Source organism: Talpa occidentalis, unplaced genomic scaffold (assembly GCF_014898055.3).
Source record: "Talpa occidentalis isolate TD23 unplaced genomic scaffold, MPIMG_talOcc4v2.1 talOcc4.15, whole genome shotgun sequence".
NCBI lineage: Eukaryota > Metazoa > Chordata > Mammalia > Eulipotyphla > Talpidae > Talpa > Talpa occidentalis.
In genome coordinates this window covers 78,889,132-78,900,775 of record NW_023601543.1, presented here as the reverse complement: position 1 = coordinate 78,900,775, position 11,644 = coordinate 78,889,132, and the positions used below count along the sequence as shown (strand labels likewise).

The following is an 11,644-nucleotide window of genomic DNA, read 5'->3' as shown; positions in this document are numbered from 1 at the left end:
TACCTAGTTTTGCTAGTGTGTGCAGTTTTACCAGTTTTGGGCACATTTACCCAGATCTACCAAGCTACAGAAGTGACCATGGCAAATAGTGATACTCCATGTTGGCCCAGCTGAACAGCCAGATGTTTTTCTAGATAACCATGGTAGGCCAGCTAATGAACCCCAAAGATGTCATGTCCTAATCCCAAATCTGTGAATATTATCTTACATGGCAGAGGAATTTAAGATTGCAGATGTAATTATGGTTGCTAATCAGCTGAAGTTGAGCTAGGTAGATTAGGTACCTTTGAAGAAGTAATTGAGCCACTAATGGTCCCTAATGCAATATGACTGATGTCCTTATAAGAGACACCAGGAACTGGGATAACCGCGTGAAGAGGCAGCAAGAGGGTGGCCATCAGCAAGCCAAGGAGAAACTCCTCTCAGTAGAACCTAACCCTGTCAGTACTGTGATCTTGGACTTTCAGACTCTAGAACTATGAGAAAACAAATTTCTGTTGCTTAAACCACCCACTCTGGTTTTTCCGCTCTGGTAGCCCTAGCAAACTAATACACCATTGTAATGTAAAACTACTACAAATATCAACTGGGATGGAAGGGGCGAATTGCCAGCCGATAACCCTTTCCTTCTTTATCAGAAAGCAATCACCTTAATCAAATTTCTTTTAAATGTGCTAATAATACTCACTAGCAGAAAGATACCAAACAGTCCTTGTCTATAAGATGCTTTTAGCAAGATACACTTGTTCAATGTTGATGTCTTATTGGAAAACCTGAAATTTGTGAATTTACAAGGTATGGCTGGCTGAAAAATGGGGGCTTATCATTTAAACTGTAATTTATGAAGTTAAAAGGGGGGTGTTGCAAAACCATGACTCCCTGTGTTTGAATAATGTCTGCATAAATTGCTGGAAGAATAATTCTGCCTTTATCATTAGCATTCCTGTGTTAAGGTCCATCAATCCAATTTGATAAATTTTTACTTTAGATAGAATTATTTGACAATATGGACTAATCATAATATAATCAAAATAACTTGATAAAGGGACATACATGCATTTATTTGAAACTTTATTATATAAATTTTCATTTCTTTTAAAGATTACAAAACCTGTTCGGTGACAGGAATACAAGCAGTATTGTTCCAGGATTATTCATGGATACATCTGAAAGAGCTTAGATTACACATTAATAGTATGATTTGAAAACTTCCCAGATTAGACTCGAAGGAAAACAATTTAAAGTATTCAGTGATATTTGATCCTTTACAAGCACTTCATAATTATGGCAGCAGTGCCAAGCATCTGATGCAATTTAACCACCAATAAAAGGTACAATACATATGGACTCATAATATGGTACCTTGGGCTTCTGGCATGCCTTACTACAGAGAAACTAATATAAAGTAAGATCATATATAATAGTAGAAAAATATTTGTGATTTTTTTCTTTTTTAAAAAGTTTAGGTAGATACCCGCCCCATTCCCACCCGTGGCCAAAAATGCAAAATAATTACATCCCTTAGGTGTGTACCTTCCGTTTTGCTTAGGGTAAGAGTTAAGAGAAACCTAATACATGTACATAACTTTAAGAGTTAAAAACTCATCACCCATAATTATTAAGGATGCTAAAGAATGGCAATACCTTGAAGCTTTTTTTTTTTAATTAAAAAAAAAACAACAATGCTTTAGATGGTCAACTACACTTAGAGAAACACAAACCAAAACCTTTATCCTTATGCCCTTGCTTTGTATTTAAAAGTCCTACTTTAAATACTTGTTTGAAAACTCAGTATACAGTTCATTCAGTACTATAGTGATAAGATATTGAACTAATCTACTTAGAGAGGACTGTTATAGCGACTCTCTTCTCACATGTTTACGTATGTTGTACTCAAATAGTACGTGCTCTAAAGAGGTTTTCTTGAGGCTTGCACCCCTGAACTTAGTCTCTAAAATTTCCCTTCCACTAATCTCTATTCAATGTCATATACTTTGCTAGTTGCTCTGGGAGAAGTCATGGACATTTAAACAGCTTATCATGCACTTCAAGGTTATATGACAAAATAATAAGGAAAGTGCCTTAAGAGGTAGGAAGTAAGCTCTCATCCCAACCCTTGGTATGCCCTGTTATATGAACAGTTTAAAGACTGGAATCAAAGTGGTAAATGTGAGACTGGTAAATGTGAGACAAACTTTAAGAAAATTAAGTTGACTTAGTTACTAGAATTCTTTGAAAGCACTCAGTCACATTGGAACCAGTTACAAGTCACTCAACCACACAGAATACAGCAGTGTCAAAAATACATAAAGCACACTGTAGATACAAATTCTTCTTGGCCATCCATATTTAGGTATTATCATTCTGTAGATTCTTCACTAGAAAAAGTGGTTAAACGTGGCTCTGTAGAATACCACAGTCCCAAGAAAGCGAATTTCATTCCTTCATTAACTGATCTCTACAAATGGTCACTTGGGGAGACCAGCAAAATGTAAGCCATCTGGAGGTGAAAAGAGGACTATTTTCATTAATTGAAATAGAAATATTAAGTCAACTTATCTGTGAATTGAATAAGGCTCAAAGTACACATCCAGTTTAAGGTTAGTCACACGGAGTTGGACCTTTCAGAGGGACAGAACTCTAGGGCTAGATCGAAACCTCATGGTTTAAGCACCAAGGGTCAGCCATGCAACCCATCATATTTGCTCATCAGAGAAAACATACCTATTCTGACCCTTTACATTCCTGAGATGCTGGTCCTAATGCCTTCATGAATCTCAAATAGTTGATATCGCCATAAGATAGAATTTCTTCTATAAAATAGTGTAAAGCAAGCTGAAAATTTTGAGGTCATCTATAAAGGCCAGAAAGTAGAGGATATCAAAGCCATGTTGAGATGTGTATTGCTGGCTTCCATAGTGATTACGCACATCTGAACCAGGGCCCCCCAAATGTTGAATGCTTTCCTACCCTTACCCTGGCTGAACCTAATCCAGCCCCTTTCTTACCCAGCCTCTTCTGCCTACTTGTGAAGCCTTTGCACGCCTCTCCCCCTCCAAGTCTTCCTTGGGCTGAGGGTGCAGGACACAAATAATAGATCAGTCCCATCTCTCTTGATGTCCCCTGGCCCCAGCAGCAACCACTTAATAGATGGGAAGTGTTGGCCTAATCCTGCTCTTTGCAATGGATTCCACGTGAAATGTGGAATTTCTACCATAGACACATACCCACTCCACTATCTCAGTGACTTTTCCCACGTCAGGCTCACAGCATCTTGACTCTGCGCCTTGTCAAAATTACATTGTTGGACTTCCTGGGTTGCTTGTAAGTGAATCCTTATCAAATCTGGTAAAGTCAAGGGTCTCTTGTACTAGAAAACAGACATTTCTATAAACTAGAAGGAACTGAAATGATTTCCATAAAAAATCAGAAGGACAAAACTTACCTGAACATCATCACTTGGGGGGGGGGGAATAAAGAAAATACATGGTAGTGTAGTCGCCCCTGCGTTCCAGTATGTGCTTGGCAATGTTAAATGCAACCTATCACTCTGGATATTATTTTGGATTATAAGTCTGGAGAAGATTTGTAAAAGTAACCTGATAGCTTTGCTCCTTCTTTCACACCGAAGCATCTTTAGGACTGAACTGAAACCTCCTGGTAGTCAGCAGCATTCACTGGTGAAGGGTCTCACTACTACAACTATGGGGGCTGGAGGAACTGGAGTTGGAGAAATGAATGGAAAGGTTAATCCAGCATAAGCACGACTTTTAGGGCACATTGTTGGCCAAGTTTGCTGTAAGTCAAAAGCTATAGGAACACCACAACCACAGAGGAAATAAATTATGCTCATAAACTGCTTTTTAGACAGTAAGTCTTCATTTTTGTGAACTTATTACTTGCTTTTCTTCACTAAAACTGGCAGCTAGACTAGGCAAAGAAGGCAACATCTTTGAAAGCAATGAACTTGGCATTCATATACCAGTAGAGGACTGCCCCAAGAAATAGTTTTCAAACAACTCAGTTCCTGGTTAGGTGATAATATGAGGGGAAGGCAGCACGGTGTTAGAGGAAAGAAAACTGAATGGGAAGTTAAGGATTCTAGTCTTTGCTTTGGGTCTCAGGTTCTTTACATGCAATATGAGAAAGTTGGACTAGATAATTTATTTACACATTTACTTCTGGTTCTAAAAGACTATGGACGGACAATACACCAAGCACTTGTGGAATAGCATCAGAATTAAAAATCTAAAAATAGATCTTTTTTTGCCCAGAGTTACACTAACATTTTAAAAGTGATAAGAATTTGGTATGACTATGGTTTGAAACACTGAATAGGAGAGAAAGAAAGAATAAAAAGCTTTTTTCCCAAGCAATGGAAAGCAGCTTTAATAGTTAGCATCCATATTCTCAGAAATTTTAAAATGCTTTCTCCATTTAGGCCTTCTGAAATCCCTCCTCTGATACATTTACATTTGGTTTCTATGCAATAATCATTTTGTGTCACTGAGGCAAAAGGAATGTTATAGATTTTCCCTTTCTCTTTGATTGCATAGAGGAAAAATTAAGGAATAACAAGTGGCTTTCAAGACGTTTAAATAAACCATAATCTCTCGGCTTTGTAGTCTTAGGGGAAGATCTAAAGCTTGTGGCAGGAAAAAGATTTCTAATGTAAATGGTTTAGTATACGACTAAGAGAGATCTGTTTGTGCACAATCCTGATGAGGTAAATCACTTTTTCTTTGCTCATATGCCTTTCATTTTACATAATGATATATGCTAGGTAGCCTGGCAAAAATACAGTAATAATGGATGCAGAAATTTCTTTAATGAAACAAAGTTGAGGAAACTACCCAATTAGATAGCTAATGAATACTGTAATCTAAGCAGACACAGTGACCATAATGAAAACGGATCATTTCTAAAGTAAAAGGAAGCATTAAATCATGTGGCGAGATTCAGAAAATACTCAACGCTGAATACTCACTTAGCCTACCTTAGCTATTTCAGGTTAGAACAGATGTTGTTTGACCAAGAATGTTTTATTCCCTAGAATAAGAAAGTTTAAACCCAAATTCATATAGAATAAGAAAGTTTAAGTTCAATTTAATAATTTTAATAAAGGCTTATGGCCTTTATTACATTCAAATTAGCATTTAATATAGAGCATTGTAATGGGATAAAACTCCTTGTGACTAATTCCCCCCCCCCAAAAAAGCATACTTCCCTGTCAGATACAAAAGAACAGGTATCCTGTTATTATAGGTTAAATTCCGCAATTTGATCTATTTAAACTAGAAATATCCAATGGGACTTCAACAACCTGTTGCTAATTTTCTGCACCCATCTTTCACCATGACTCCTGAAGGCTTTGATATATACTGGCAAGACACCCAATTGTATGCCAAATACTAAGTATGGATACTACTTAAAAGTACAAGGACAACTTCCGTAATTAAAAAGAACCTTAAGGAGTTACAAAGTATATGGACTGACTTCATAAATGTACTCTTGATGTCATGCCACAGACATGGTAACTTTCTCCACCATAACAGCTCTCTAGGTTAGTCTGACAGAGCACCTGACTTTAAGAAACAAGTGAACGAATGAACCAGTGAAAAAGACATGGGGAAAGGTATGTACATTTTGGAAGTATTACATTCAACAGCTGTTCTACTATCTGGCCATTTTTTAGGGCTGTCCAACAATACTGTTAATCCAGGTGAACTATTTAACCAGATTTAATAGTCAATTGATTAATAATAGATTCCAAGTTAAACAAGGCATGTATACATTAAAGAAAGCAGTACAGAAATGTACTGTATGTGAACTGTTTACAAAAACATACAAAATGTTGGATGGCACAAGGGATACAGTGCTAATATAAACGGATTGTTTAAGCTAAGTGCTTAACATAAACTGTCCATCCCTATAACTAACAAAGAATATTTAAGGGACATGAAATATTTCCTATAAAAATAATGCTATATGGTGTAGAGTACTTTATTCAGTGTATTTTTAGGTGGTATTCATGTTCATTATTCTTCTTGTTGATTCAGTGAATATATCTTCGTCACGTTTCCATTTTCATTTCATCTGAAGCTCCAGGAAAATCTAACTTGCTAACAATCATTTAAAGCGAGAAAGACGAAAGCGGGAGCAGCAGCAGGAGCAGCAGCATTATGGGTACCAGCTGGGACAGAGTGTGCTTGCAGGTGTCTCTCAGATATGTGCTACCTGTCGCCAGAACTTGTGCTATCAGCTTACACCATGGTACCAAGTATCTCACTGAGGTCACTTCACAGGGCTGTGGAGGTGATTTTCTTAATACCTCTCCGCTGAGCTAGAGTAGAGCGGCCTACTGGTTCCAAAACTGGTGACTGATTACGGTTTAAAGCAGAGTATGTAGCTGCCATGGCACCCTGAAAACAGGAAAGAAAGTTCACAACAATAATGACAATGGGTAGTCACAGGTATATAGAATATGTGATGAAGATTTTTCCCCAGATAACTTATTAGACTCATTATGAAAATAACCAAATTGATCAAAACTTCTGATTTAACTAAAATTGCAGAGGCCAAGGTGGAAGGTTGAAATTATGATGAAAGAGGACAGGGACTGGCTTATAACAAGGACTTTTCTTAAGACGACTCAACTTGTTTTCCATCTGCAATTCTTTGGTATGAGAGGTAACAAGGCAGCATATTTTTTTGGAACTTGTGTTTTGTCAGTGCTAACAACCTTAGAGAGTTTGCTTTTGGTTGTGCACAAGAAAGAAAAATATAAAGAAAAGTTAGGAAATCCATAAGCTAATCTACCTGAGATCGGAAGGCATTCTTAAACTAGCTTTGGTCTGATATATAGGCCTGCCTTGACTTGTTGTCTTCTCTATCGCCTACAGAAAGAGAATCCCACACGAGAATAGGACACAGGCTGAAAAGGAAAGGTGCTGGGGGCACAGAAAAAATGTCTCAGTTTCTCCTGGAGGGTGGAGACAATAGCACCTGAATATGGCTGCTCACCTTAACTAGATGTGGTGCGTCCTGTCTGTTTAGTTGGTATTGTGGCAATTGGTCCCAGTGGACGATCCAAGGATGTCTGAGCACAAGGGCAGCGGTCAGTCTCTGATGAGGGTCAACATGAAGCATCTTTGACACCAGGTCCTGTAATGGGAAGCAAAGTCATAAAACAAATTTAAACCTTTAGTTTTTCTATAGCACTCGATACTGTTAAACATTCTTCCTTAGCTTCTGTGACACAATTTTTCCTCAGCAATTTGGTCCACATGACAATTTGTTATCCAAAAAAAAAAAAAAACAAAAAAAACAAAAAAAAACCAAAGGCAAACATCTAAGCCTCTGCTCCAGCCCCCTCCCCCCCCACTAACAGTAATTTTAGTGCATTACAAAGGGTAAATTTACATTTTATATGTATCTTTAAGAACTTTGGCTTTTGCCCCCTCAGATGTTGTTTTTTAAATTTTTGTAGGTTTGTTTTTAAGTAATTTTCAGCTACTTAAGGCTTTTTTGTGTGTGCTGCTAGTTATACTGAAAAGCAGAAAGTAACTGTCCAATGATAGGAATTTAATTGGAGGGTTCTAAATGTTTCCACAAAGGTTGAGCCCTTAACCTGTGGAATCTGGGGCTATCTCCCAGTATGATGGTGTCAGAATTTAGTTGAGTTGAATTGTAGGACACCCAGCTGGTGTCCTGAGCATTGTTGGAGATGTGGGGAAACTTTCCTCCCCATAGTGAAACGGAGTTTAGGAAATACCCCTTTTAGTTGGTGTCAGAAAAGTGGTATTTGCTAGTATGGTCTTGGCTCAGGGAAACATGCGGTTTGCAAAGAGAGAGGATGGGGTTGGGTGAGGAATGTTTGATTTCTGGGTGGTTGCATGGCCACCCATGGGTCAGTGGCTGTATACTTCTCAATACTAAAGGTAAAAGCTAACAATGGGATTTGCCAGTGGGAAAACTATGCAAAGTTTGAAAGCAATTAGTGCTATTCAGGGGATGGCAGATCTTCCAGTGAGAAAGGCTTTTCAAATAGATTTTAAGTGGATGCCATAAACTATACTACTGTTTATTATGAAAAAGAGATGAGATCCTTTTCATTAAAATATGGACCAAAAATAGAATATGCTATAGTTATTCTAAGCAAGAATGACTTTGGAATCAGCTATTCAGTTCAGACACACCCACACATACCTGGCACGTTACCACGGACAAATTCACACTAAAATTCTGGTTCATGGTCTTTTGTGCAACGGGGATACTACCACCCTTTCCTCATACCTTATCCTTTACATCTCTTCCATCAGGGTTGTTAAAAGGACTGAAAGGAATAATTTAGGCAAAGCGCACTATGAGGCAAATTAGACACAGAAACCATGAAGATTACTACTATTATTATTCATCATGTTCTTTAAGAAGTAGCTTTACACAAGGGACTGTGGTGATGGTGCACGGGAGAATTGGTGGTGGGAATTCTATGGGGACTACACCTGAGAGGAGAAAGCAAACACTGCACAAAAATGAACAATGATGTAAAAAAAATATATAAAAATATTAAACAAAAAGAAGTAGCTTTAGATGCATAGATAATAAGGTCAAACCAAAACCTTCTGGGAAAGAAACAAAATAACGTCCATTTCAAAATTCTAGTTTTTTGATATCACTTCAAAATGCTACTTCGTAAACAAAAGTTTCTAATATTATTTCTTACTAGAGATTATAAAAAATTCAAAAGCTTATAAAAAGGAAGTCATGCTTACTTTTGCTGTGTCTGAAACAGAATTCCAGTAACCGCCACTGAGAGAGAATTTTCCGCTCCCTATCCGTGCCAATATTTCCTCCGGTGTATCATCAGGGCCATTTGCAAATGGAGTGTAACTAATTTATAATAATAAAATGTTAATGAATAAAATTTCTTTTTTTGTTGTAATTTTTATATTTATTTGAAGTATCCAAAAGTGCTCTGTACTCTGGGGCCTTCCTGGTGGCACAGGGGTTAAGTCTCACCGCTATCAAGCTATTGCGAGCCACTGTGGCATGAGTTTGATCCCTGGCCAGGGAGCTGACCCACATGGTGCAGCACACCTCTCCTGTCTTGCCTGCTGCTCCCCTCAGCAGTGTATTTCAGTAGATCCGCCTATTTTGCTCCCCACTCTGTCTCTGGTGAATCTTCTCACCCCCCGCACCTCTGGCCTACACCCCAGTTCTTGTAGGCATAAATAAATAAAATAAATCTTTTAAGAAAAAAAAAGTACTGAGTAATTCAGTTAATGTAATACTTTACTGAAATCTACCAAAGTGAAAAATAGCAACAACATAAAGTTCCATAAAGCACCAGGTTGAAATAAAAATTTGGAAGTATTAATTAGATTTAATACGTAATAATATAAATATTTTAAATTATGAAACACTATAGAATAAAATATTTTAAAATAGTATATATTTATTTATTTAAAGATTTATTTATTTATGCATACAAGAACTGGGGTACAGACCAGAGGTGTGTGGGGCGGTGAGTGGATTCACCAGAGACAGAGTGGGGAACAGAACAGGCAGATTGACTGAAATACACTGCTGAGACGAGCAGTGGGCGAGTCAGGAGAGGTCTGTTGTACCATGTGGGTAGCTCCCTGGCTGACCAGAGATCAAACTCATGCTGCAGTGACTGTGAATAGCTTCATAGGTTGCACCTTAACCCCTTGCGCCACCAGGGAGGACCAAAACTTATGAGTATATATTTATGACATGAGCACAAAAAGTATGGAAAAAAACAATTGAGATCACAAGACACTAACGAATAGTATATTACAGAAAATCAGTAATGATACAGATATAGATGTGGTAATACCGGACGATAAATATTAGATAACATCAGAAAACATGGAAACACGAGATTAAGAAACCTAAAAATTTAAAGTAAATATTGATGAATAAATGCTTACAACACATGATATATACCCACCCAGTAAGCATTGTATAAAGGAGGACACCAAGACTCCATATATCACAAGCAGCATCATAGCCTTGTCGTTTTAAAACCTAGGGAAAATAATTAATATTACCACATCACTGTCTATTATATAGATTTGGGTAGACTATGAACTAAATTCTATCTTCCAAATCAATTCATATATATGAAAAGCTTCAATAAAACATGATTAACATAGAATAAAATATTAATCTTATTCTAGAACCCTCTACCAATAATTCATATATATATAAATTTAATTTTGGTATTCAAATTAACTTTTAGTGTGTGCTACTGTGGCACATAGAGGACTATAATATAAATAGAAGGCAATTTCTTATTTTAACAAATTTATACTTAATACGGGGTTGTAGAAATGGTTACATAAAACAATACTTTTAAAATACATATAACTTAGTGCAAATAATACAGCATAAAATCATACATACATATATGTATGATTCACTCAAGCATTTAATAATCACCAACTATTATCAGGCATGAACTGTGACAAATACAAAAACAACTCTGGTTTCCTTAATAAAATTGGAATCTAGCAGGGAAAATAAGTAACATATAGTTAACAATTCAACCTGACAGCCTGCTTGCATTGGGCCTCTAAGTAAGAATGTAGTAGGCAATGGGGGGGGGGGCAGAGGACATTCAAAGGGCAAAGGCAAGAGAACAGAGCATGATCCATGCAAGGGAAGAAGTTCAGCATAGTCAGATCTCTAAGTAGAAATAGTAGAGAGACTGAAGGGCTTTTATAAATACAGATTTTTTTTTTTCCTGTAGGCAATCAGATGTCACTGAAATATTAAACAGGGAAGTAAAATAAATAGATGTGCGTAACAGAAAGATAACTCAAGATGTAAGAGGAAATGCTGACAAGAGGAAGGACTGGAGACAAGGCCATCTGATAGGATTTGTGGCAAAGCAGTGAAATGCTGTTGAAGAGCAAAAGATGCACAGATAAAATGGGAAGGACTTTGTAGAGACTGGATGTAGAGGGCAAGGGAAAGGGGTCTGAGATACTTAGGAATCACAATGAGAAGGATTTGGGTACAGACTGGATGTGGAGAAATGAGAGTAGAAGGATTTTAGATTGACTTCAAAGTTCTAACTTCGAAAACTAAATGACAAATAGGGGACAAAGAGCTAAAAGGTGAAAGGAGAGTTTGATCAGGGAATATTTCCTGAGGATTACTTTAGAGGCAAGTTTGGAAGCAAAAAATATTCCAACTTGCCAAGGCTACATAGTGATTTCAAGAACAGACCTCTTGTATGAAGTAGGGAAAGCTCATGAAGGAAAGCGAGATGGCTAGATTGAGTGACCATGCTTGGACACCAGTGTGTCCAAAATGCTATTTTATTTCTAAAAGAAAAACTGATAAAAACCTTGGAAAATAGAAAAAGGGAAATCCAACTCTACAATCCTTTCCTAAAACAACCCTAACATTGTTAACTTTCATCATTTTTGTGAAATATCTACCACATGGTAAAAACACAGACTTCATAGCCAGATTGCCTGAAATCAAATCTAGATGTGACCTTGCATAATCCCCCACAGTGCCCCTGGTTTCCTGGAAAATGTGAATGAAAGTACTTACTTCACATAGTTATAATGAGAATGAATTATTATATGTCTACTATATGTTGTGA

The 11,644-nt window shown here is 37.2% G+C and overlaps 1 protein-coding gene across 6 annotated transcripts in view; it reads right to left on the bottom strand.

The window, feature by feature from the left end:
• Window positions 1–5,725: 5,725 nt before the first annotated feature.
• Window positions 5,726–11,644, bottom strand: part of RPS6KA3 (ribosomal protein S6 kinase A3) — a 173,633-nt gene continuing 167,714 nt past the window's right edge. For all 6 annotated transcript variants that reach the window (XM_054695817.1, XM_037512623.2, XM_037512625.2 and 3 more), the window contains 4 exons: window positions 9,977–10,053; window positions 8,775–8,892; window positions 7,024–7,164; window positions 5,726–6,422 (listed from right to left, as the gene is read on the bottom strand). In XM_054695817.1, the coding sequence (XP_054551792.1) occupies window positions 6,300–6,422; window positions 7,024–7,164; window positions 8,775–8,892; window positions 9,977–10,053 (459 nt within the window). In that variant the 3' untranslated portion in view covers window positions 5,726–6,299. The remainder of the gene's footprint in view (window positions 6,423–7,023; window positions 7,165–8,774; window positions 8,893–9,976; window positions 10,054–11,644) is intronic.